At 51.4% G+C, this 26,697-nt stretch overlaps 2 protein-coding genes across 12 annotated transcripts; one reads left to right on the top strand and one right to left on the bottom strand.

Moving 5' to 3' along the window:
- Positions 1-80: 80 nt before the first annotated feature.
- On the bottom strand, positions 81-20,211 carry wdr33 (WD repeat domain 33). Of its 4 annotated transcripts, none has more exons than XM_061839383.1 (21): positions 19,889-20,211; positions 18,452-18,681; positions 18,316-18,384; positions 17,017-17,121; positions 16,815-16,910; positions 13,677-13,828; positions 11,919-12,016; positions 10,644-10,770; positions 8,658-8,812; positions 7,554-7,632; positions 7,366-7,476; positions 6,509-6,603; positions 3,931-4,017; positions 3,714-3,850; positions 2,648-2,803; positions 2,081-2,572; positions 1,954-2,011; positions 1,419-1,704; positions 1,234-1,349; positions 980-1,159; positions 81-323 (listed from the first exon to the last, which is right to left on the bottom strand). In XM_061839383.1, the coding sequence occupies exons 2-21, from the start codon at positions 18,656-18,658 to the stop codon at positions 196-198; spliced, it is 2,934 nt and encodes a 977-aa protein (XP_061695367.1). In that variant the 5' UTR covers positions 18,659-18,681; positions 19,889-20,211; the 3' UTR covers positions 81-195. The 4 variants fall into 4 exon arrangements, with proteins under 4 accessions (XP_061695367.1, XP_061695366.1, XP_061695369.1 ...); XM_061839382.1 differs by having other exon boundaries at positions 19,984-20,211; XM_061839385.1 differs by having other exon boundaries at positions 2,081-2,569; positions 19,984-20,211.
- Positions 20,212-21,391: 1,180 nt separating this feature from the next.
- LOC133510666 (transcriptional activator Myb-like) lies at positions 21,392-26,666 on the top strand. Of its 8 annotated transcripts, XR_009797672.1 has the most exons (11): positions 21,595-22,690; positions 23,184-23,346; positions 23,643-23,736; positions 24,330-24,413; positions 24,484-24,704; positions 24,781-25,030; positions 25,097-25,198; positions 25,259-25,360; positions 25,428-25,616; positions 25,966-26,051; positions 26,171-26,666. XR_009797672.1 is itself a non-coding variant. In XM_061838874.1 (10 exons), the coding sequence occupies exons 2-10, from the start codon at positions 23,198-23,200 to the stop codon at positions 25,999-26,001; spliced, it is 1,227 nt and encodes a 408-aa protein (XP_061694858.1). In that variant the 5' UTR covers positions 21,596-22,690; positions 23,184-23,197; the 3' UTR covers positions 26,002-26,666. The 8 variants fall into 8 exon arrangements, 6 of the variants coding, with proteins under 6 accessions (XP_061694856.1, XP_061694855.1, XP_061694860.1 ...); XM_061838874.1 differs by having other exon boundaries at positions 21,596-22,690; positions 25,966-26,666; XR_009797671.1 differs by having other exon boundaries at positions 21,393-22,690; positions 24,330-24,704; positions 24,781-25,198.
- Positions 26,667-26,697: the final 31 nt, after the last annotated feature.

Here is a 26,697-nt window from a genome sequence, read left to right as displayed (position 1 = left end):
CGGTTGGGAGAAGGATTCCTCTCCCCGCGCAAGCGGTGATGCTAAGCTACGTTAGCAACAAAGTGTGAGGAGACGACGGCTTCCGTGTGAGGGTTTGTTTATTGTCCAGTCGGTCAAAAGACAAAACATAGAAATTTCTTACAAAAAAAAAGAAAACAACGAAGGAAGATCGGGCGGCGTCCTCTCTTGCGACGACTAGCGGTTGCGGCCCCTCGGCGCGCCCCGCACGGGGGGCCCCCCTCTCCTGAGGCCGGGCCCCCAGCCTCCCCGGGCGCCGCGGCCGGGCGGCCCGTAGATGCCGTCGTCGCGCTGAGGAAGTCGACCTGGGAGGGGGCGCCGGTTTTAGCGCATTGCGACTCTGCCCTGACTTTCGCCGGCGACCGGTCCAGGGTGGACCTGCTCCAGTCAACCGGGGCGGACTCGAGTACGGCGATTGTCATCTGGCGCTACCGCACGTGTTAATATCCCGACAAGGTGATTTGTCTGACCGGAAGCCAATTCACAGCCCAAAGGACTCTCGAGCGGAACTGCCGACCCTTTGGTCAAGTGCTCCACAAACTGAGGCGCAGCGGCAAAAGCGTATTTGCGAACGGGATTTATTCGTTGATTTTGAAATCATCGAAGGTCGTGGTTGCTGCGCTGGCACAGTCTGAGTTCAGTTCAGTTGGATTTCACTTTGAAGTTCATTGTTCGAATTTCAAAACAACTTTTTTTTTTTTTTTGCATTTTACGGACGATACACAAAATGAATCACAAAATCAATCAATGTTTCTTGTCGACTTCCATCTCATATTTCAAATTGGGACCAGTAAGCCTCGGTCGGGGTGCTTTGATAAAAATCTATTTTTTATTATTTTTTTTTTTTTGCAAAAGTAGGCGCTACGTCTCGTTTGGATCCTCCATTTTAACGCTGCTCATTTGTGCACTCGGAGGAGAACTGGAGCAGTGACCCCGGACTAAACCCACGAAAAGAGGTCACCTGCATCTGCGCCCGGCGCGTCTCGTTCTCGGTGGTCGGCGGTTCCGGGTCCGTCCTGCCAGGGTCGTTTCCGCGGCGGCAAGGACGCCATGTCCATCCCCTGCAGGGACAGCGAGCGCTCGCGGCCGGCCGGGGACGCGCCGTCGTGGAGGGGGTGTCCGTCGCGGTAGCCGTCGTGACCTGAGCGCGTTCCGCAAGACGCGGTCAGCGCGTGCGGCCGGGACCCGAAAAGTGCGTCAGAGTGCGGAGCGTACCTCCTCTGCCGCGTGGCCAGCCCCTGATGTCTTCGTGGGCGTCAAACGCGTCCTCTTGGCCGGCGTATTCTTCGGGGTAGCCTCGGCCTCCGGGCCGCCCCGGGCCTCCTCGGAACCTGAGCCGTCGACAGGTTCAGCGCCGGCCGGGATTCCCGTCCGCCGACGGAAAAACTAGTCCCGCTCACCTGTCGTCTCGCCGCCCTCTGAACTCTCCCCCGCCGTCTCGGGGCGGCCTGTCTTCGGGACCCCAGCCGGCCGCCCCGCCTCCCCGCAGGGGACCTCCCCCGACCCGGTGCCCCGACCCCCCGGAAAAGGCGGGTGCGGGTCTCCAGGCCTCCTCCGCGCGGCTGTGGAAGTCCTGGCCCCCGTCCTGCGGATCGTGCGGGTCGTCGCCCCAGTAGTGCTCGGGGCCCCCCGGGCCTTGGCGGTCCGGAGGGCCCATGTGGTGGTTGGGGGCCGGCCCCCGGGGGTCTGCGGGAGAATGGGGCGCAATGTCAGCGGTTCTTGAAGAGCAAAGTTGCACATTTCCCAAACGTTGTGGCCACATTTCGATGACTGGATACGGAAAGTATTTTTATTTTTATTTTTAAATATTGAATAGATGTGCCTCAATCAGTTCAGGTCATTTTTTTTCCCCTCATTAACGCACCAGAAACGTTTGCCAGGTAAATAGAATATATTTTTCAGGTCCCCCCCCCTCCGACTCCGAGCGCGCCTCACCTTTGCTGTTGGGGCCCTGCTGGCCCCTGGCATGCACGGGGGGTCCCGGGGTCTGAGCCTGCGGGGGACCACAGCGCAAGTCAGGAGTCAACGCGCCACACGCGTGACGACACGTTGTGACACTCACCTGGTGCTGCATGTAGGGGGGGCCCTGCATGTTACCCGGGAGCCCGTGCATCCCCCCCATCCCAAAGCTATTATTGTGTGTCCTGGGCAGGGGGGCCAGCATGCCCCCTTGAGGAGGCATCATGCCCCCCTGCTGCGGCTGAGGACCCTGCGCGGCCCGAGGCCCCATCCCTCTGGAGGGGGGCCCCATCATTCCCCCGTGCGGACCCGGCATTCCCCTGGGTCCGGGCCCCATGCCGACGTTCCTGAGGGGGGCCGGGTGCCTCTGAATGTCCGGCGGACCCCCTATCATGCCCTGCCCGTGCCCCGAGGAAGAGCCCATCTGGGCGGGGGGCATGAACGAAGGCCCCATGGGGGAGGGGCCCATGCTGTTGGACTGGGAGGGAGGAAAGTTCTGCTGTCCGGCGGAGCCCGAGAAGGGGGCCATCGGGCCCGGTCCCGGCTGGGGGCCGTCCGAGCTCTTCTGGTTCATGCGTTCCAGTTTCATCTGCTGCTGAAAGACAGCAGCCAATCAGCAGCCCGCGGGCGGGCCCCGGCGGGGGTGGGGGGGGGAGGAAATGGCACTCACCTCCAGCAGCTTGGGGTTGGTGTACTGCAGCGCCGCCATTTCCTGCTCCAGTTCCACTTGACTTCTCTTCTTGCCGTCCACTTTGGGCTCCGCCTTGCGCTCTTTGGGGCCGTCCCGCGAAGGGGCCATCGTGGGAACTTTATTCTCCGCCCAGGCCTGTGGAGAGTTTTTGTCCCGGATCACGAGCTCTGCGACGAAAATTACCCCCAGATTTCATTTCCCCCAAATATGATTATATGGATGTCATACGAGGATGCGGGTTGTGCCAAAGGGCCACTTTATGATATGATGGCGTTATTTTCCTCCAATGCTACTTTCTTGAAAAAAATCCTGCCATCAAAAGACATTCTTGAAAATGATATGGGTGTTGGTTCAATAGGAAAAATATGACTCGGCTCTTTTTTGAAATGATATGATTTTTGGTGAAATTTGGAGAAGGACTTCCTCATGAAATGTCATTTTTCATAACGGGGGGAGGTGCCAACTTTTTTGCCAATTCTGAAGTATCCTTTGGAAGCTTCCGTTGCACCGCGTACACTTGAAGCAGAGTCAACGTTGTTCACGTCGGTCTCATCAACGTGCGACTTTGCAAAAACTCTTTTTGCCGCCATCTTTTCTTTCTTCTCTCGCTGAGGTCGCCACTGACGTCAGCGACCCGGTCCGACGTCTGTGTAGTTTTTCTTTTTTGGGGGTGGGGGCTGCAGTTTTGCGCGACATCTCTCGTGGATTCTTGCTCAACGGCAAATGCAGTTTTCACAAGTGAAATCCGAAGCCAAAATCAAACACCGTCCACGTGAGCAACCCCAAACGGCCATCAATTCACCCGTTCCAATACTTTTTGCTCAGTTTTGCAAAGGACACGGGCGGCTCCGTCGGGACGCAAGTACCATGAAATCAAAAGGTGCAATTGGGAACTTTCGTCTCCCGTTCCTATTTGGATGTGTACACAGGAATCGGTCGACCTTTTCGCTTCCATCCTTTTTTTTAGCTAGCGAGTCGCTCGTTTTTGTTTGATAAAAACCTGACACGTGGTTGGTTCTCTTTGGATCGCGACGGACGGACTGACCTGTTGGAACTGCGCCGGGATGGGCTTGGCGTAGGGGACCTTCTTTTGGGGGACCTTCCTGTTGTCCTTGCCCATCACCTCATCCATGCCCCAGTCCAGGCCCGGGATGGACATCTCCTCCGGACCGGCCTCCTTATCTGGACACGACGCGACGGAGGCGTGTTGACATTTTCATTTTTCTTTTACGCGTCAGACGCGGCGGGCAACGCGGACTCACGGATCTGTTCCTGCTCCATGGCGACCTTCAGCTGCTCGGGAATGCCCATTCCGGGGATGGCCGCCATGCTGTTCGGCTCCATGTCGTCTGCCGTGCGCACGTGTTTGCAGTTTCATATTAGGACCACTTAAGCGCTCATTTCTGACTCGGATTTATTTATTGAGGAAAATGACAGCCGGATGATAAAATGGTGAAAGGAGCTGGCGTTAATTCTTTAGCCGCGTTTGGGAGAATGCCGACAAGCGGTGTCGGGATTGAGGAGCTAATTGCAAGCGATGTGATGTCGTGCATTGACTGCAAATCAACGAGCTGCTTTTGGAAGTGTCCACGATGACATTATCAATGAGTTTGGGGCCTGAAATTTGGACTCATAGCTCCCTCTTTGAACACATTTTGTACTTTTTGGGCGAGCATTCGTCGATCGGCTTTGTTGAAGCAATCGTGTTCTAATTGTCACGAGGCCAACGTGGTGTGGCACGGTGGCTTTCCGCATGCCGGACACACAACACATTTTTATCATGTCCCGTCATTTCTGGCCTACAAGCCGGCACTTTTTTCCCCCACAAGCTTCCAACCCTGCGGTCCATGCGACCATGCGGCTAATTTGTGCATTTTTCCTAAGGGCCGCAAGGGGGCACTCGAGCGGAAAAGGTAAAAATGAGACCGGTGGAATGTGTGTGCCGAGGAAGTGACTTTTACCGGCCCTGTTAGCGCTGCGCTAGCGCGGTGCTGCTGTGTTACTGGCGTGTCTCAGTGATATTTACAAGTAAGTTTTATTTTCAGTGCTAGGGTTCATTCAAACTCGAATTAAATGGAGCTACAAAGCCAATGAAGTTGAAACGTCGATTCGCACATCACGTTCAACCAACATCTTGAAGCCCAAAAAGTTCATGATTATTTGCTAAAAACAAAGTTTATCAGTTTATTTGAATAAATTTATGTATTTTGTCCTTCAAGTAAACATATGTTGAACACGATTTGCAAATCAATGTTTTCTGTTCTTCTTTGTTTAACACCAACCAGTTTGGCGTGAGAGCTCTTCTGGTGCGCCGCAGGAAATCAAATCAAATCAAATCAAATCAAACTTCACTTAATTAGCCAAAATATGATTTGTTCATCTATCCATCTCTGGCAGCGGCATCTAAAATAAATGCTCTTCTATTAGATGGCGCAAAGTGCATCATTGACTTTTGTGACACTCGTTCGCCGGTGTCAAATGTGGCTCAAGAAAGGTTGGGGACGGGCGCTTCAACCCAACGTCCCGACTTCACTGCAATTGCTTTTGTATATTACGTCAAACTGGGACATTTTGAAAGGGTAAAACAGATTTGCAAAGTCCCCTTCCCAACACTGCTAACGAGGACTAGCCAGACACGCCGGACGTGCTAAGAAACAAAAAGCTTCATCACATTGATGGTGAACACGCGACGAATAAAAGCCCCACTTTACCCGTGCGGACATCAAATGTGGTCACCCATTTTGTGCGCGTACAGTTGAAGCCGGAAGTTTATGTACGCTGTCTGAAGTCAAATCAGACTGAAGCTCTCCTGTTGCAGGTCAGTCCGGAGCACCAAACTTGTCTCATTTTGTTAAATGCCACAATAGTGAGTCTGAAATTTTCTTTGAGGTCAAAAGTTTGCAAACACAGAAAGTACAAAAGTCCTTTAAAGGACGCTGGGGAAGCTCCTGATAGGCGAACTGACAGCGGGCGAGTTCATTGCCGACACACCTTAAACACTCTGCTTCCTTCTTTAAAGTCGGGGGAAAATCTTGAGAAATCGGCAAACACTCGTGGCTCATCCTTGGGTGCAATTTCCAGATGCTTGAAGGGTCAAACAATTAATTCTATGCAAGTGTAAACATCATGGGAATGCCAAGCCATCAGACCCCTCAGGACAGGGGTTCTGCGTCCCCGAGATGAACGCGTTTCGGTCTGAAATGTGCGACTCAACCCCAGATCGAGGTCACACCTGAGCGCGGGTGGCGGCATCATGTCGCGGGGCTGTTTTGCTGCATCAGGAAGCGAAGGATCTTCGTAAAATTAGACGGCGTCATGATGGAAAAACATTACGAGCGGATATGAAGGCGGCATCTCAAGACATCAGCCAGGAAGCTAAAACCTGCTGCAAATGGGACAACGGCCCAAAGTGTACTGCCAAAATGCTTCTGAAGTGGCTTGAGGATAACAAGGTCCGTGTCTCTGTCTCGGAGTGGCTACCACAAAGCCCTGATCTACGTAAATCCCTTGTGGGCAGATCCGAAAAGGCGTGCGGGAAGCTGACCCGGTTACAAATGTGCCATGATTCCAGCAGAGGGGGGGGGGGGGGGGGGGGGGGGCGCAATACCTTTGATCCGAGTCATGCAGTTCAAAGGGAAAATTCGACCCGTTCTGAAGAAAATGGATGGAAACTTTTCACCTGGAAGAAAATCACACGAAACTCTCCAAGAATTTCTCTCTATCAACAAAGTCTGACGACAGACCTGAAACTGGAGCGCTTTAGTCTGACCAAAAAAAGAATCCCACGTGCCTTCGCTGAGACTTTGTCAAATTCCGGCTTGAGCATGAAACATGACTGACCGTACTCCACGCCGTCCTCCGACATGCCAGGTAGAAGGTTGAGGTTGTAGCGGTCCCTCATTTTGTCGCCGGGACGATTCCTGGTCCAGAATTTGCTGACAAACATTGAACACACCATAACTTTCTGTCCCAGGCATTAGGGATGGATCGGATCAAGCAAAGTAATAATTGCGGCTCGGATCAATTTGTTAGACCAGCAAACATCTCATAGTCCAATTGAAAAAATATGTCCACAATGACAAATCTCGCGCTTCCGTACCCACGAAATGACAATTCCTAAAACTTGAATATCTCCTGTTGTCAAGGTCTGCCAATGAGGAGCAGTCGTGCGCCTTTTTGATCCACTTTTCTGCTCCTCTTGCATTCCTCGTGACCAGGGAAGGCTGCATTTGGAATGGCCTAACTCGACTCTTGAGCGAACGGTCCCGGCTGTGGCGGAGCAGCGGCAGAGCGCCGTCACACTGCCTCGCGATGGACCCAACGAGCGCCCCCGGCGGAAGTGACTTTCCTTTGACACGGCTCATTATGCGGATGCGCTGGCAGTACGCGGAGCGGCTCTGAACGCGCGCTTTCCGCCTAACTTCCTTCAGTGCAGTGGACTTGCATTGCCCGTTTCCTGGTGAACGCTGATCGTTTAGGAAGGGGCTTCAGTTCAGTTAACACGCAAATGAATGTCAAGACTACACAAAATAAGCGACGTCTTTGGAAATCTGCTCGTAACAAATTTTTTGTGCTGGACTGTGCAGAGTTGCGCGCGCTCGTCAAATGTGAGCGTCGTCGCCAGGCTCCTTTTGTGCGCGTCGTGTCACACACGTGCCGCGCTTCGCGGCCGCGTCGGCACGGTTACGGCGCCTTACCTGGTGTGGTCGTTGGAGCCCGAGCACAGGATGTGACCCAGCGGGTGCCAGGCCAAACTCCAGATCATTCCCTCGTGAGCCATCTCCATGCCTCCAACTTCCTTCTCCACCCTGACATACGCAACATACACGTTGATGAGACCTTCCTTGGCAAATTAAAGCCGGCTGGAAATCTTGGCGTTTCCTACCCCGCGTTCCAGAAGAGCAAAGAACCGTCGGAGCCTCCGCTGGCAAACAGCCCTTCGTGGATGGGATGCCAGGCCACCGCTGAGGACGACGGCCGGACGGCCAAAAAGAAGCAAAGTTGGCCATTACATGTCGCGCAATCATCAGGCTCAAACGCAGACGCGGACGCGGACCCCATTTTGGCTTGCCACATAAATCTGACACCCCCAAACGAGGAGTCATCTTTTGAAAACAAAACATGGTTCTTCCAGTTCTTTAAGGACACGAGTTGACATTGCTCCGTGACAACGTTCTTATCCCAAAACCAATTTCCCCACTAAAATGAATCGGTCGAGCTTTGGCCACAAGTGGGGGTTCTCAAGCATGACGGGGAAAGGCACAAATGTCACAGCATCTCCACATCTGCTTTTCTTTGGGCGTTCAGAGGTGGACTTTCTGGTGCGTTTTGGATCATTATCCTGCTGCAGAACTGCTGCTGAAGGTGCCCAGTCATTCCCCTTCAGGACTTTTGGGTAGAGAGCAGAATTCAGGATTCCGCTCATCACATCCGGTCTCCCAGGTCTTGAAGCCGCTCGAGACACCCAAGCATCCCGCTAACCACCGCCACCGTAATTTACGATGTTCTTGTTGTAAAATGCGGTGCTGCCATTACACCAGGTGCACACCTTGTCTCGCGGGACCACAGCCTCTTCCAAACGTCTTCTGTTTTTTTTTTTTTTATTTTGGCCCAGTCTCTTTCCTGTGACGTAGTCATAAACGCTGAGCTTAACTGAGGCAAGTGAGGCCTGATATTTTTGGGGAAGTCGTCGTCTTGGTCAGCCTGCCGCTCTTAGAAAAGTTCACCCCATTTTTTTTTTTTCACCGTTTGTGGATGAAGACCTCTCACCGTGGTCCGTGGGAGTCCAAAAGCTTTGGAACTTGCTGAATTTCCTTTTTTTGGCTAGAGAAATTCAACCCGGCTAAGATTAACCCTGTAGGTTTACATACACACAAAGGCCGCGTTGGTTTCTTTTGACACCACCGTAATGATGCTCAGCTGGCACGCTCACAGTCACAAGCAAGCGGCATCGGGATTCGGTTAGCGCGGCGGCGCTGCCATTCCTCACCCGTGGCTTCCTTTTTGTGTCCTCGGAAAACCTGCAGCTCGTCCTTCAGGTTGCGGATGTCAAAGAGTTTGCACAGGTGGTCGCGCGACGCTGTCAGCAGCCAGTTCCCGTTGGTGTTCCACTTCACCTCCATCACTGTGTTCTTGTGGGCGTGTCTGAGGAGGGACCCGGGTTAAAGGTCACACACACACACACGCACACGAGAGGACTGAGGTCATTCCCAAGTGCTGCGTTGCGGGAAACAAAGCACTTTCGCGCGATGTGGACGAAAAGTAATCCCTCGTATTTCATCGGGCTAGCTATGCCAGAAATGTATAGTTTACATCCAATTAACTCAAACGAGGCAGCACCTCGCCCTCACACTTCTCAGCGCCGTGATTCGAATCCCGGCGCCGCTTGTGTGGAGTTAGCGTGTATTCCCCGCGCCTGCGTGGTTTTGTCCTCCAGGTACTCCGCTTTCATCCCACATCCCCAAAACATGCAGCGCCGTTTAATCAAAGATTGTAAATTGCCCTTACGTGTGAACGTGAGTGCGAATGGCCGTCTACGATGTGCCTACGTACGCCGCCTCCCGCCCGAAATGCGCTGCAGCAGCCGCAGGGTGAGCTCTGAGCCCCTCCCCCGTTTGCTGCGGTAATGGATAGGCTGACAGATGAGCTTAGACCGGAATCCCCTTGGACTGTGATGTGTGATACGGAGTGAAAGCAGGGAGCAGGTGGAGGGCCAATGAGAAAGACGGAAAGGAGAGGAATGAAGATCAGCCCAAGTAAAACCAAATCTATGTGCGTGAATGACAGGGGAAAAGAGTGAGGCTCCAGGGAGACCAGATAGCGAGGATGGACCACTTCAAATGCTCCAGAGCAATGGTGAGCGCGCTAAGGAAGGGAAGAAACGGGTCCGAGCGGGGTGGGAAGAGTTTCCGCTAGGACGAAGAGGGGCAAAGGTTAGAAAACAGCGGCGACGGACGGATTTGAAACAACAGGAAGCAGAACTGGAGGTGGCAGAAAAAAAAAAAAAAAAGATGTTGAGGGTCTCGCTCGTAGTGAGCAGGTCGGATTGGGTTAGAAATGTGATCATTAGAGGGAGGGAGGGAGGGAGGGAGGGAGGGAGGGAGGGAAGGGCAAAAGACAGCCAGAGAAAGACCAAAGAAAAGCTTGATGGATGTCGGGAGGGAGGACATGAGGACACTTGGTGAGAGAGAGAGAGAGAGAGAGAGAGAGAGAGAGAGAGAGAGAGAGAGAGATACACCGCATTGGCTTAGATGGAAAAAGAGGACACGCTGCGGTGACCCCTAATCGGGACAAGCCGAAAGGAAAAGAATAACAACAAGAGGGACAGCTCAAGTTGGACGTTTTGGAGAGAGAGCGAGTACATTGGTAGAAGGATGACGAAGATGGAGCTGCGAGAGAAGGTTGAAGACGTGAGGTCACTTGGTGGTACGCAGGAAGGCCCACGTGGAAAAAGATGAGGCGCTGCGGCCACCCCGTACGGGACAAGCCCAAAGGAAAAGAAGAAGTCCGGCCCCCACCCCCCGCCTCCCCCTCCACATGCTTAAAATGTATTTTGAAAAAAAAAAAAAAAAAAAAAGTTTGAACACGTAAAAATAAATAAAAAGATAGTAAGTACTGTAAGCACGATGGGTGCATTTAAGAGGCGGGGCCTGATGTGCTGTCAGCAGGTTTGCGTGAGAGTCTGGCTGTGAGGTGTGGCCGAAAGCAGCTTTTGCACGAGTAAACGTATTGCACTTTACCGTTCAATCAATGTCAGAAGCGCATCAGCAAGGCGTGGTAGCGTGAGTACAGCATGAAAGTGCATTAGGGACACCGTGGAACGCTACAGAAACTGATGCCCCCCAACCCCCCTTCCTCCAAGGGGAAGACTGTACACTTTCTGTGACAATTTTCTTTGCCTGCTTGTGTGCGTGTGAGTGTTCTGAAGCGGTTCGGAGGTCAGGAGGGGGCGATGTCGACGCTGGGTCCCACTTACAGGGTTGCCAGACTCTGTCCGGTCTTGGGGTCCCAGAATTTGATTGGCTGCTGACTGTCTTTGCTGCCGGACACCACCAGCCCTTTAGTGGGGTGCCAGTCCACACACTTGACGTCAGCACCGTGACCTGCACACAAAGACAAAGACACGTCTGGCTCATTGAAGCTTCCCTTTGCAACGCGACGACAGCCGCCACCCGTGCGGCCGGCCTTCTTCCAAAAACACGGAGCGAGCACCGCAAGGGCCTCTCCGACGCTCCCTCCACGGCGTAGAAATTGAGGCCGAACCGCTCGCCGACAACGTATGGGACCGATTTTACGGCTCTTCTCGCTCAACTTTTGAGTGCGAGTCCACCCTCCGTACACACTTACTGGTGGACCTGATGGAAGCCAAACCTGTCAGCCAATCAGACCAGGGCTTCAAAAATATGCTGAGAAAAAATCCATCTGCCCGTGTTTATTTACGGCGGGAAACGTCGCACGCAAGGCGCAAGTATTTTGCCGAGGTGGCCTCGCCTCACCTGCGCAACTTTACGGGACACCAGAGGACTTGTGAGGTTCCGTTCTTCAACATTTCATCGAAGAATCGGAAGCCGTTTCGTGACAACTAATCGATGATTCCCTCAATCAAAATTATTTTCATCATCACTCATTTTTAAATTGTCAAAATTTGAACATTTCAGATCAGATGGACTGTTGTCCTTCATGAAAGCAGACATTTTTTTCCAAAATAAAACAATTTTGCAGATTTAATAGCGGATGATATGGAACTGAATCCTCATCAATTCCTGATTGTGCATTTTACCCAACATCAATTAGAAACCATCCTGATTTTGGATAAATGGATGATCATTTATAAAAGCTTTTGAGAAACAGCAAAAACAAACAAAAAAAACTGGAAAGATTAAATTGATTATTGAAATAATTGCTAGTCGCAGCAAATGTTAATTTATAAAAGATGCTGTTGACACATTCTGACCAGAGTGGGCGGTTTCTTCTTTAAAAAAAAAAAAAAAAAAGCTGTAAAAATTTGGAGGTTAATGCTGGGAAAAAAATGTTTTGGAAATGAAATAAAAGATTCCACAAGCGGGGGGGGGAATAACTTTTGAATGTCGACACCCCCCCCCGTTCCCTTTCAGGTGGACTGACTAAAATTGCGTTAAAAAAAAAAAAAAAAAAAAACAGATTATTTTGAGGTTATATTTAAGTTATCTGAACGTGTGGAAATGACTGAAAGAGGAAAGTGGGACGGGGGTGGGACGGGGGGGGCTACTACCTCGAAGGATGCGCTCCTCGTGGCAGCGCTGGAAGTCCCAAATCCGGACGGTGCCGTCATCCGAGCAGGTGGCGAATTTACTATCAGTGGGTGAGAAACTAGAGAGGAGACACAGGAATTGTCACGTCACACACAGGAAGTGACACGTCCTTCGCTGCATCATTCCGCTTGATGACTTGAAGACCACTCGACGGTCCACAGTAACATGGCGGCGGGACACTGGTTTCCATGGCGACTGACATGACAACACAAGTCAAACATATTGCTTGGACTTTTATTTTCTTTTCTTCAGCTCATCTCTGGATTTCCACAATGAAATTCAGTTTCATTTATTTGCGACTCGGAAAGCGTTTGACAATGTTGCCCAGGAAACTGTCAATCAATCGATGAATCAATCAATCAATCAATCAAAGATCTACTCTAGCGGGCTGGCCTACACAGAATGTCTCCCCCTGCTGGACGCCAACCGTAACAACGTGTCAGCCTGTCGTTCTGATGTCTTTATTCAAGTGACAGGCGAGCGTCAAGCCATCGGCAAAATCCAAAGTCAACGAGAGTCGCGAGAAGAGCTCGTTGGCGACATACATGTAGCGATGCTCTCTCGGGACCGTGGAAACCAGCGTTCGAAGCGTCCTCGTCGCCAACGATACGTCATATCGAGTTCAATTCAAGACGGCTCGACTCTCCTACGTGCGTTGGGGACAAGGTCAAAGTTCATTTGGCTTTGACCGTTCACATTCTACGTTTGTTCGGTGCGGCGATCCCTCCGCCTACGTGTTCCGCTTTCTCGGTCGCTGCCCCGCCTTGTGGACCTTCTAAAGTCCTCTCTTAAAAGTCCACATTTCCTGTTCTTTGCTGTGATTGTGTTTCTGTCTTTTTACGTGCGCTCAATTCATTGCGCTGTTCTTAAAGCGCAATTTAAGGAAAAAATTGCACTGGGTCAGGTTTAGGCGGGAGCTCTGCTCTGCATTGTAGTCTAACGTTCAGGAAGAAATTCAGAGTTCAAGGACTGGCTTCAGGGTTAGGTTTACCACCAAGTCTGTGGTTCAGGATTAAGTTCAGACATAGGCGGACCACTGAGTTTAAGGAGCAGGTCTGAGCTCATCGGTCTTGGACTGAGTTTCAGATCTAGCTTTAGGCCTGAACTACGGTGTACGTTGGGGACTCAGTCCGCCTCCAAGTTTAGATCTTAGTTTGGGATTGAGTTCAACATTTCAATTGCTGCTCAGCATTGAATTCAAGCCGAGGCTCAGAAACGTGCTTGTGTCTGGGTTCCGGACTGAGTTCAGATGTAGGATGAAGAGAGTTCAGGTCTCACTAGAAGACGGTTTGGGTGTGGCTTCACGACTAAAAGCCAGTTCAGAGTTCAAGTCGAAATGCACCCCAATGCTTAGGACCGGGTTCAGGAATAAGTTGCGGTACAGGATTGGAGTGAATTATGGGTTGAGCGCGGATAGCGCGGTGATGTGCGACGAGCACCGGCATGAAGCTCAGGGGAGCTTCGCTTCTGTACCTCAAGGCTTGAATTTCCTGTTCCTGTCACGTGACTGAGCGACGCATTGCGCCGGTGCTAAGATAGTCCTGGCGGTCACTCAGGCGGTGCTGGCAACTTGTCGGTGGCGTTCATACACAGAAAGTGTCAAGTGTGATCCACTTTATTGATCCCTGCCGGAGTGCCGTTCTGGCGCCACTTTATTAGCACGCGCACACAGACAAAGACAACGTGAGCGAGCACAAAAGTGGAGATGCGGTGTAAACCTGGCTTCTCTCACGGCCTCCTTGTGCGCCTGGAACATCTTCACGTTGTTCATGTTGGACTGCCAGTACTTGACGTAGCCGCCGTGATCCGCCGTGAGCATCCACATGTCATTGTGAGACCACGTCATGGCGCGCACCGGACTGTCGTGGGCCTGAGGTCACAAAAGTTCCAGTCAGACAAAAACAACCACGCTAAACGCTGCGAACGCCTACCGGGTCGCGGTTTGAATATTTAAAAAAAAAAAAAAAAAAACACACACACACACACACACACCATAATCGCAGTTTCGCATTGGCTCATCTCAAATATTGGTTGACATTTGACGCTAATTTATCGCACGGCTCGAGCTCAACGGCAGGACCTGCGAACATGTCGTTCGCAATTCACTCCAACAACTGAGTCGGCTACTCTGGCGATGGCGCCCTACACGTTCTACTACCCACCACCACACATAGTCTATTTTTTCTATACGTATGCAATACACGTAAACCGAAATAACCATTTAACACGTCACCGGTTCGCCTCACTAAATACATTGACAAAGGTGCGACTGACATGAAAATTTCACCACAAAGAAATGTAAAAGTGTGAGACAACGTAAAATGACACGGAAAAAGTATTGAACACGGTGTACAAAGCTTTTGAGGAACGAGGACGACGCGTTCCTCTGGTGTGATGTTTGACCAGTCCTCCAAACAAGCAGTCTTCAAATCTTGAAGGTTCCACCAAGGCCTTCTTTTACGGATCTCAACGGATAATTCAGGTCAGGTGATTGGGTGCTCTGCTTTTATAGTTTTGGGGGAAACCAATTGAGGGCAAATCACCGGTTTGGACATGTCCAGAGGCCAGAAAGTGAGTAGATTGTTCGAAGGATGCTGAGGATGGAGGGGGCGGTCAAAAGGTCGAGAGGATGACCAAAGAGAAGGTTGATGGCCGTTGTGAGGGAAGACTTGACGGCAGTTGGCGCCATTAGAGAGGGAGATGCAGGAGACGTAGTTAGGCCGACATGGACAAAGATCAGGCCCCGTGGTTTTTGTCCTGGCCGGGGACCCGTGGACCAGCTCTACATTCTTGGCAGGGTCCTAAAAGGTGCACGGGAGTTAGCTCAACCAGTCGACATGCATTTGTAGACCTCAGGGAGTCCTGCCGGTGTGGATTACCAACCCCCCCCCCCGATACAGGCTGTTTGGTCCCCGGACAACCGGTGTCTCAGCTTGGTCCGTATTGCCGGTAGTAAGTCGGACTTGTTTCTGGTGAGGGCTGGACTCCGCTAAGGCTGCCCGTTGCCACTGATTCTGTTCCTCATTTTTAGAGACAGAATTTGTCACCACAGCCAGGCGTAGAGGGGTATGGTTTAGTGGCCTCAGTATGGGATCCAAGCTTCTGCAGACGATTGGGTTAAATCGAGCCGTGATCAACTCTCACTGAAGCAGTTCTCAGCCGGAATCAGCGCCTCGAAATCTGAGACCATGGGCATCAGTCAGAAAACAGTGCCGTGCCCTCTCCAGGTCAGGGGTAATATCTGACCCCCAATTGGAGGAGTTCAAATGTCTTGGGGTTTTGTTCAAGAGTGAGGGAAGATTGGAACCTGAGATGGACAGACCAATCGGTGCAGCGTCTGGGCTTCCCTGCTAAAAGGTGCTGCTGCCCCCGTGACCCGACCTCAGATCAGCAAAAGAAAACGGATGGTTGGAAGGACCAATTTGGAGTTTCCTTGGGAGTATCTCTTGCATCATTATCCTGCTAAAATGCCAATTCTTGTTTCATTTTCATCCTACTTGTAGATGGCAGCAGACTTTTGTCAAAAATGTCTCGGGACATTTCCCCATTGATGCTGCCTTCAATGTCAACTTTACCAGTCCCATTTGCTGAAAAGCAGCCCAAAACAAACCATCATGTTCCCACCACCGAACTTGACTGATGCTTTGCTGTGTTTCTTAGGCATTTTTTGTTACATTAAGGGCACCCAAGGAGTTGGATTTTGCTCTCGTTGGACCAGAATATATTCTCCTATTATTTAATGGGTCTGTCCAAATGTTGTTCAGCACACTTCAAACAAGCTTTGACACGCTTTCTTTTCCAGCAATGGGTCTTGCATGGTGAGCGTGTGTCCAAGCCATGGCGACGAAGTGCATTACTCAGTTTTCCTTGTGACAATAGTACCTGCTAATTCCAGGTCCTTTTGAAACTCTCCACAGGTGGTTTCTTGACTCTTGGACAATGATTCTGATTATTCTTTGCACTCCTCTGTGAGAAATCTTGTGAGGAGCACCTGATGGAGGCAAATTTCTGCTGGTATGACTGCTTTCCGGCCCCAACCGTGCTCACTGGAATACTCGGATCCTTAGATCTGTGCCTGTAATCAATGCCATCGATGTTTTGGAGCAATTAGTTTGCAGTGCACTTGAGACAGCTCACGTGTCTTTCCCCATCACGAGATGTGTCTTGATTCACACCGTGGCGATGAGACCTTTTTGGAGGGCGTCAATTAGGACCGCACTAGCCGACGTTCATTTGCACTGACAAGGTGCCGGATTGCCGTTTAGTGATCGATTTTAGATGTCTTGGCTTTCCATGCCTTTTTGCACCTCCCTTCATGTGATTTCACATTACACAACTTCATATCTAACCTCTTTTTTTATATGTGTGGCTTACTTGGGGTTTTCCCAAAATCTGGTGAACATTTCATGTCATAACCACCTTTGGAAATATATTTTGCGAGAAAGATCGTGCTGTATTAAACACTTATTACAGCCGCTGTATTTTGATGGGAAGTGAGTTGCCCAAATTTGTCTGACTTTTGTTTGCAATTCTCCCCAAGGCCTCATTGTTATCTTCGACTTAAAAGCTGTGTTTTCCGAAATCCAAAGCGATGCAACGGCGCCATCTGCAGGGATCTGGTGGCCTTAAGTAGTTTTCCAGACCTAAATTTCAAGTTGCGCGAGCCTCATCCACACAACCACCTGTTAAAAAATGTACGTGACGGCTATATTTGTAGGTGGCAGTGAACGTTTGGACTAGGAGTCGCTAACTAGAAAGGTCCACACTGATCAGTTGACATGGACGCTTGCGACGTTGCCATTTGTGGAGGTTTACTGCACTTTGCTCATCCAAGAGGTGACGACGCACGTGTTCACCTGTAAAATGGTCTCAAAGTTGAACGTCAGTCCGTTCCACAGCGTGAACTCGCCGCTGGACGCGCCCGTCACCAGCCGACGCCCCTCAGGAGTCCACTGCACGCACACGCGCAAAACACGTGCAACAACTCGAGTCAACCCACCGATACAAACATCATGAAGTTGCGTGACGCACTTCCTGCGGTGCGCATCGGAAACTTACCCGGATGACAAAGACGGGACATTTGACTTTGTTGGTGGACGTGCGCACAAACTTGGTGGTGACGGCGTTCATGGGGTTGTTCAGCATTCCTATCGGAGGAACCAACTGCAGCACACAAACACGGACGCGCGTCATTCGCTCACTCACAACAGCACCACTCATAAGTTGAGTGAATCCTGATTGGCTCCATACATGTTGATTGTTTTCCAAAGTAAAAGCAGATTCTTGCAAGTATCTTAATTAGGGAAAGGAAAACAAAACAAAACAACAACAAAAGAACATAACACCAGTCTGCTCTCATGGAAGACGACCCAAAAAAATAGATAGATAAACGGAGGAGAATATTTACAGGTGAGAGGCTGAAATCTGGAAATTTGGACAATTTGAATTTCATCACGCAATAATTCATCAACTCTCAAAATAGCTGTCCATTAATTTGAGCAGCTATTGTCAATGAATCATTCCGCCGCGGCAAGCACACACAGAAATTCAGGACTGTTTGGAATGCACAGACTGGTGTGTCTTAGAGAAACGTACAGACGGTGGGCGTCACGTCGATTGATCCGTTTCTGTCAAGATGCGTGTGGACTTTGCAGGTTCGATCGCAACAAACTTCGCCAGGCTAAAGAAAACGCCGATCCAAGCCTTGTCACACTAGAATCCAAGGATGGAAGTGCTGGAGCGCAACACGTCGTGGACTAGTGCTTGTATAAGAATGGCCGATTGTGAGATTTTAGATCCGGTCTGGTCCCATCCGACGTTTGTCCTTTTGCGGACAAGGCGACAGACAATTTTCGACCCGTCCGATCACATTCCGTCAATCAGTACCGAATTAAATTCAGTTTTCTACCGAATTCTCGTTCATCTAGATCAGTGATTTCCAACCTTTATAGAGCCAAGGCAGATATTTTTCAATGGAAAAATCCCACAGCGCACCAACAAAGGTAAATGGATCGATTAATTACTGCCATCTAATAGAAGAGGATCTTTTTGTTCTGTCCGTCATTGTGCCTCCTCACTGGCATAAATAGGTGAATAAAGATACATTATTTCTTGGAAATAAATGTTTTTTTTTTTTTTTTTTTTTTAGCAATTCCATAAAATTCGATAACTTCCCACGACACACCCGAAGAGCGCACACTGTTCGGGAATCACCGATCTAGATGGAGCTGTAGACAATGATGCGAGAAAGGGAGGAAGTGAAGAGGAAGAAAAAAGGATGAGTTGATGGAGGTAAGCGGACAGGATTAAAAGATGAGAGGAAGCGTGACGATGAGGAGGAGGAGGAGGAAAACGTACGTCATTGTAGCATCCGGCGTCGGGTTGGATGGCTCGCAGGTCGCGATGGTCTCGTTGCCACTGCCGATTCTGCCCATAAAAACACGCCGGCCGGGTGAGCGGGCCAGCGACACTTGGCAAGTCCCCCCCAACACACCTGCAGGTATCTGATGACGGAGGGGTTGTAGTCGATGGTTTTGCGGTTGACGGCCTTCCTCATGCGCTTGCCGTCGAAGGTGAGCTGCTGCATGGCCTGCTGCTGCGCGAAGTCGGGCCGCTTGTAGAAGACCTGGCGCGGCGCCTGGTGCTGGAAGCGCGGCATGTGGAAGAAGCGCTGCGGCGGCGAGGTCACGTCCGTCGCCATGTTGACCGGACGGACAGACGGACCTGCGCGAGCGAGACGGTCAGATTGCGTTTATCTTTTCCAGGTGTTGCTGGCAGGGAGTAAGATAAAGCCATGACAAAATATCAGACACCGGAAAACAGTGATGAAGATCTTTAGCAACATTGCAAAACGTCAAAACGCTCTCGAGAAAATGACTACAACGGATTTGGGTGAAACGCTATTACGCGCAGAAAAATGCTTCTAAGTATCCACACAACTGTGCCGCACTACCCAAATTTGTTTTCATATGTGAATCATGCCAGGCCTTTTCAATTTTTTTTTTTTTTTTGATTTTGCATACTGAACAAATGTAAAATCAAGATTTTTTTTATTTTTTTTAAAGAACTGCTGTACTAATATGAGCAACGTGACAAGCCACCATCTCTGTGGCTTTTTCTGAACAAAATGGAATGAACGCGCCACACACGCCTCAAAATCCTCCAGGACAGATAAAAGGAGGGAAAACTATTTTGAAATGTCGTGCTTGAGCCCTCCCTAACCCTAACCCTGCTCGACCCACCAACAATGTTAAACTGGAGTTATTAATGGGAGCTTTTAGGGCAGGTTTGCAACATGAAAGTCTTTTCCAAGCGTCCACTCTGAGAAGTTCTCAATGAGTTTGGGTCTGGACCATATTTTTCTGTAAAACCTGTCAGCCAATCGCAGAATGAAAAGGTTGGAGAGGAACGTTGACAACTTGGTGAACAATCACGACAAGGCATCTTTAGTGGACTGTTGTAAGTCCTCCACAAGCTGAAGCGGCCAAATCAAGCAGACTCAGCATTTCCAGACCCGTTTCGGGGAGGTCTCGTCACTTTGCTATCCAGGAAAACACTTGTTGGTCGCGCTTAGCGAGAAGTGCCGAAGCGAAAAGGACGACAACCTCGCAGACACGCACCGACACTAAACAGGGCGTACAATTCATCGGCGACCTCGCAGACACTTGACTGGAACAAAACACCTGCATCATAAATCAAATGAATGCGCGTAACAGTGAGCCTCGGTGTTTTGTTTTTGTCTGCGCCTTTAAGCCTCAACGTTAACATCGCTAATATTACTGGCTAGTCAAACAGCCAGCTAGCTAGCTAGCTAGCTAGCTAGCTCGCGAGCCCAGTACGCACGAGAGTCTCCGTGAGAAAACAATCCGAGCGCCGGTGAAAGCGTCCCGCTGACGACCCAATGAGTGGAAGGTATCTCGGGAAGGTCTACCGTGAGCTTCGGGGCCGGTAGCCCGCGATCTAGTGCGTGTTTCTCGCGGCCCGTTTGCGATCCGTGAGGCTAACGTCGGCCCGCTAGCCACATACCGCAAGTCTCCGCAGCGGGCAGTAAACGTGGGTCGCAAGCTAGCGAGAGGACACTAGCTGCGGGGGGGCGCCTCCGGGGGCCAGCTTTTCTCGCAGCTCCAACTTAAAAGTCCGCCTGAATGGAGTCCAGTCGGGGCCGCTCAGCCAGCAGCTAACCGGAGCGGCGAAAGCGGCGCAAACATGGGGCCGTTACGTCATCACCCCGCGCCCACCGCCCTCTTGCGTGGTGACGTCACCGAGACGTCGCACACCCTCCGCGCCCACCGCGTGCCGCGTGTGCCCTGTGACCCGTTGAGGGCAAAGATCGGTGCGAGAGGCTCCGGCACGCCCGCGACTCGCGTGAGGAGAAGCAGTCAGGGAAGCGGACTATTTGGACCTGGACACATAGATTTATCCATCTGACAAAATCCCCTGACATCAGTTAATGTGATCAGATTTCACTTCATTTCGGCAAAGTTTCAGATTTGCAAATAGAGCCTGTTGAGTTTCAACAGGTTGTTAGTCCGGGTCCACGCAGAGCGCCGCTGATGCGCCTCAAGTGTGTCTTATGGCCACACACTGCACACAGACACACTTCACCCCTCCTGCCCCCGTAATTTGTCGAGGTCGTTGATGTCCCCCGAAAGACGATCGTCTATGGGACCTGTATGGCTCTGAAGAGAAGGCGATCGTCAAAAAGCTAGTGGGGAGGAGGTTTGGGGGTGCTTGGATGCGGAGCGGCCCTGCCTCCCTCCTTTGCACACCACTGGGTATGTCCTTCCATCCATCCATCCATCCATCCATCCATCCATCCATCCACTTGACTTCCCTCTCCCCACCCACTTAGTCCAGCTCCTTGGTTCGCTTCCTGATCAATAAACGCTCACTTACAAGCTTACCCTGGCTAACCCTCTCTGCATCTGGGTGCCGCTCGCAACCCCATCTGGGACACGACATCTCGGGATCCCCTCAGAAGAGCTGCAGGAAGCGGTCGGGGAAAAGGAAAGAGTCCGGGCGTCTTTGCCAAAGCGACCGGCCCCGCCGCCTGACCTCCGATAACCGATAGAAGATGGATTGTCTTGTGTATTTATGACAATTCCCTGTTGCTTTTTTTGGCTTGTAAACTGAATTGTTTGTTTCAATAGAAATTGTTAAAAAAAAAAAAAAAAGTTGGACACCCAACACAAGTTCACGAGACACGATGTTACACTGTGTGTAAAAAGCATTATAGGAAAGACACGCAGGCAAGAGGCGATGGAACACGTTGAACCCCAAATGCAGTACATTTCAAAGATATGACAGTTGAATGCGAATACAGAAACGCCTCCTCAATAAATAGGATATAAACAGTGAGAAGATGTCGACGCAGAAGACGGATCAAAAATTGCACTGGTGCTGTAACGCGTTTTTGTCACATATGCCACAGAAGACATGTCAGTGACACGGTACGACACAAGGCGTAAGTAACACGCACGAGGACACGCAAGACATGATGAAACACAAGCAAGACGTGGCGCACGTGGAAGACGTCTCGCACAAACACGGAACATGTACGAGTACATTCGTCGCGTAGGGACAGCACTTACAGCATATGTCACACTTGAGGACGTGAAACCAAATTAGAACAACAACAAAATGTCTTGTTGGGTGTCAGAAAGAGCCAAACAGATCACGGGTCGTCAGGCAAGATATGCACCGAAACGCACACGCGGAGGAAAAAGTGGACCGCCGGCTATGAGTCCTGATCTCGATCCGATTGCAAGTCTTCTCAAGGGAAAGGATCCCTGCAGGTGTTCGAGAGACTGGGAGAAAAATAACACGTGAGGAGTGCAAAACGCTTGGGAGGTGGGTGGACGCAGGCAACGTTGCTGCCAACAAAACCAAAAGGAGGCCTGAGGACGACCCACATCCTCCTCTCAGTCTCCCGTTCATGTCAAGTACTGGGATCAACTTTCATGTGCTGTATGTCCATGCGCATCTTTAGGATACTCGGCCGCTCTGGTCGTCGTGTTTTTCAAACGGCGACGTAAAGATAACAACGGTGGAGAAGCAAAAGGACAAAAGTCAGTCCAAGTCCCTGCGCGAGACATTGCCGACACGTGAATGCGGTTGGACGGTCAAGCGGGGGCCCAAGACGCACTTGCGTCAGACCGCCCCCTGCGGGACATTTGTGGCTGCACAAGCCCCCCAATCCATGGACACGGCTCTTCCCGTGTCCCGCCGCCCTTCCCGAGTCGAGCCATCAAATGCGTTATTATTTTTCTTGTCATGAGCATTTTGTAGGGAGCGTGCTGGAATAAGGTGTCGTGATGTTCTTAACGAAGTGACTGCTGATATTTCGTTTTCCTGTTCAAAATGAATTCCATTGATGTCCATCTGGTAACTATGTCGTCGTAGGGAGATGAAAAACAAACAGACGAGCTTTTTTCGGCACTTTCGTCACAAAGCGAAGTTGACGTCTCAGGGGTGACGTCATCCGCGATGGCGCCCAATGGGCGAGCAGCCCTTTGACGCCGCGGACGTTGCCTTGCAGCCGTTGGACGTCGGACGTCAGTTGGCCGCTTGACGTGATGATGTGACTGCGGCCGCTCGGAGCTTCCACCCCGCCATCCGCGAGCTGCGTGACCCCCTCCGCCCCCCCAACTTTTTTTTTTTTTTTTTTTTTTTAGCATCCCTTAGCTCATCTTGGCTTAACTTAGCTTAGCCTGGCGACCTTTTCAACTTTCAGGTGAGTTCCGTTGTCGAGGATGTACGTCGCTTCATTGTCGTAAAAGGTGAACAATCACCAACTCAAAAAGGACCAGTTCGCACATCAAGACACTCTTTACTGGATGTAACTTTCCTTTAAAAAAAAAAAAAAACAACAATTATTACGGGGAAGACGTGTTATCGGTGTTTTTATTTGAAAACAAAATGTACAATCGGTTCATCACGGCCCTGCTCTCTCTTTTCATCAAGACACGTTAATGTGAAAAGCCGTCGAAGTGATGTGAGTGTCAATGAAAATAAGAACGGCCATCTTTGCTGTCAAACAAAACTTGCGATTTTATTAGACGCTCGAAGCAGAAGCGCCGGTCTCGGGAGGGAGCACAGTCGTTCTTTGCCGCCATCTTGTGTCGGCTTGTCGTCACTGAGGCGGTTTCCGGGGCACCGAGAAGCCCCCGAAGAAAGTTCGGGTTCGCGAAAAGGCGACAATTGTTTGCGTTTTGTGTGTTCGGCAGCAGCCACGCACGCGATGAGCGGTCGGAGCCACAGATCCAGGTCAGAGCACACGCACGCGCACGGCGCACGCGCACGCGCCGGCCTTCCCCAACCTGGGCTGAAGCAAAGGCCCGCGCGCCCCATTTGGGATCGGTCACCACACAGCCCCAAAAGTCCACTCAAGTAAGTTGTGTCAGTTTTGCCGGCCTTTTCCGGCGATTTGACGCTTTGCTTTTATCCCGCCGTCCCGACGGCAAGGAAAGAAGACGGCGGGCGGCTCATTTGATGCTTCCGCCGCCTCGTTTGTAAATCCCAACATTTTGGAGCGACGGTGTGAATTTTCCCTGGGCACGGCCGCGGTTGGGCATCGCTGCGCTGTGCGCGTTCGCCAGTCCTCTGCTTTCGAGCTCCCTGAGCGTCACGAGCGTTGTGTTGTGTTGTGTTGTGTTGTGTTGCTGTCCTCTGCTGTGTCGTGTCAGCGCCAAGCGATGTTGCTGCTGCTCGCCACCCAAAGACGAGCGTGGACGATTTTCCACAGTGACTCAGGTCAAGTCGGAATGGCTAAAAGAGGAGGCAAGTGCGCCTAAATGATAACCCTAAATATGATTTCTGTCAAAAGCTGGAGAATGACTTGAAATGGAACAAAGTTATCAAATGTGTCCACAACGTTTTGAAATTTAGGGAAAAACAAACTCCATTTTCCAGAGGTCATCTTACAATTTGGGAATCGAAATGGGGGAATGATGGAAATGTTCCAATTGCTCTGTATTCTGCGGATTGGAAAAGGCTTCCCTGTTTGAGCCGTGGGAGAAATGAGACCACCGTAGCTCAATCGAAACGCGCCGCCTCCCGTTCAACATCGGCTTGAATGCGATCGGTCACTCGTGAGCAGCCGCAGGCTGAGTTCCAAGAGGGTGTGCATATTTGTGCAACCACTTGTTTTTGCGATGGGGCACATTAATGGTGGCAACATGTCGGGCTCATTTTGGATATCAGCGTTTGACCAGGAGAGCGGAGACTTTGGTTTTTCTGAATGATTTCAAACACAAAACAGAAAAAAAAAAAAAATGCGTGGGATCAAAAACGGAGCGCGGAGACTTTTCGAACCCACCGAATGAGCTCCTCAGTGTTCAGTCAACGTATTTTGATCATGTCGCCGGCGTCAGGATGAGGGCTCGGTGTCGGAGTGGGCGCAGGAGAAGTGCGTGGAGCTGGTGAAGGGCCCGTGGACCCTGGAGGAGGACGAGCGGGTGAGTGCCGGCGCGCGAGCGCTAGCGCCAGCGGGCGGCGCTGGCGCCGACGCTGACCTCCGACTGGCAGGTGGTGGAGTTGGTGCGCAAGTTCGGCAAGAAGCACTGGTCGCTGATCGCCAAGCACATGCGCAGCCGCAACGGCAAACAGTGCCGCGAGCGCTGGCTCAACCACCTCAACCCCAAAGTCATCAAGAGTCGCTGGACCCCCGAGGAGGACCGCATCATTTGCCAGGCGCAAAGGGTGCTGGGGAACCGCTGGGCCAACATTTCCAAGCTTCTGCCCGGCAGGTAGGTGGCCCGGCTCGCCGCCCCGCCCCGCCCCGGCCCGGCCCGGCCCGCCCCACTCCCCGCCGTCCTTCCTCAGGCCCGACAATGCCATCAAGAACCGCTGGAACTCCACCCTGAAGAGGAAGGTGCAGAAGGAGGGCCCGTGCCCCATCCTCCGGCGACACCCGGACTCGGGGGCGCGCCGCAACATTTCGTCCAGCTCCTCGTCGTCCGGCTCCTCCGACTCGGCGGCCTCCTCCTCCTCCTCGTCCTCGTCCTCCTCGTCCTCCTCCACCTCGTCTTCCGCCGCCGGCCAGGTGTCGTTCAAGGCCGAGGCGGCGGCCGAGGTACCCGCGTAACGCGCACGTCGCGGGACACGCGGCGGCCGACGCGTCACGTCCTTTGCCTTCCAGGACCACCTGATGAGCGGCGAGATCCTGGACATGTTGACGGACTGGAGCCCCGACCGCGGCGGCGAGCACAAGGACCGGGCCGGCGCCTCGTCCCGCTCGGAGGTAAATGCGCTCGCCGCGGAGGGCCCGTGAAACTCGCGCTGACCCGCCGCCTCCTTCCAGGATCACCTGATGAGCAACGAGATTCTGACCATGCTGAGCGAGTGGAGCCCCGCCCACAGTGGGGAGCACAAGGACCGAGCCGCCGCGCCGTCTCGCTCGGAGGTAAGCGCCCCGGCCGGCGGGCGGGGTCCCGTCGCCTTCCGTTGACCGTCGGTCGATGTCCGTCCAGCTGCTGGGTCTCGGCGCCGCGGAAGACGCGAGGCTCTCGGCCGACGGCGAGGGGCTCGCGGGCGGCGCCCGGGCCGGCGGCGAGCTCTTCTGCTTCCCGCTGATGGGTCAGGAAGTGTGGTGGTGCCTGCAGCCCGCCGAGCCCGTGGACGTCGCCGAGTCGGCCAGAATCAAAAGCGAGCCCGTTGAGGTGAACGCCGCGCAGACGCTCGGGAAAATTCGCCGAGAGCGACTGAACATTTTTCCATTGAAGGATGAAAGAAAGAACCGCTGTACTGAATTAAATCGGGTCTAAAAAAAAGTCTTTGAAAATCACAAATAAGTGGTCACAAAATCAACTTTGTGTTTCCTGGCTGAAGACAAAATGGTGTAGTGAGCATGCCAGGACACTAGCGGGCACTGCGACTTCGTACGCGTCCGCCGTTCACATACTTGAGGAGCAAATAATTGATGATGAACTTGATTGTTTTGTTTTGTTTTTTCTTTTTTTTGGGGGGGGGGGTTGATGAATTAATCGTTGTTCGCTCGCTTGGTTACAGAGAAATGTGATGGGCGGAGCCTGCGAATCTTCATGAAGCTGCGTCACACCGTTTGCATCTTTTGTTAATCCCTTTTAGATCTCGATGTAAGTATTTTAAGTCTATGCATTGATGTACTTGTAGTGTTGCTTGGCTTTTATTTCTCAACTTTTTTTTTTGTGGGCGTCAGATGTTCATTGCAGTTTTTCTTTGATTTCTTGAGCAGGAACATCTTCGACGTGAACGTTTAGAAATCAGTCGACTTTTCGCCCGCACGCACTCGAAGTCGTCTTGATTGTATTTTCAGCTCCTTTTCATGTGAAAAGGACAATGGACTTGATTGATTGGATTTGTAAAGCTTTTAACTTGGAAATTCCTTTCAAATGAAGCCGCCCGCGCACACAAACGGAAACTACTGATTTACTGAATGTCGGAGCGACGCCAGAAGAAACTGTATCGACGCTTTTTTTTGGAATTGTTTGCGCTCTTTGAACTGGAACATTTTAATGATATGCGCACCAAAATGTCGCTTCGTCACTGATTGATGAGAATACTTTGAACGAGAATTATCGATCAGCATCAACTCCGACAGAGTGACATCAGATTGTTGTTCATAGAATATGCTGCCGATGATTATTGGCTCTTTTGGGATTCATTTCACGTCATGAAAAACTCGTTTTTGTACCAAATGTTTCTTAGTAAAAGCAAAAGAATTAACGCTGCTTCATTTCTCGTGGCTCCGCGTTCAATGCA

Source organism: Syngnathoides biaculeatus, chromosome 13 (assembly GCF_019802595.1).
Source record: "Syngnathoides biaculeatus isolate LvHL_M chromosome 13, ASM1980259v1, whole genome shotgun sequence".
In the NCBI taxonomy this organism is placed as follows: Eukaryota; Metazoa; Chordata; class Actinopteri; order Syngnathiformes; family Syngnathidae; genus Syngnathoides; species Syngnathoides biaculeatus.
The sequence above is the reverse complement of the archived record's forward strand: the minus strand, read 5'-3'. Positions and strand labels throughout refer to the sequence as shown.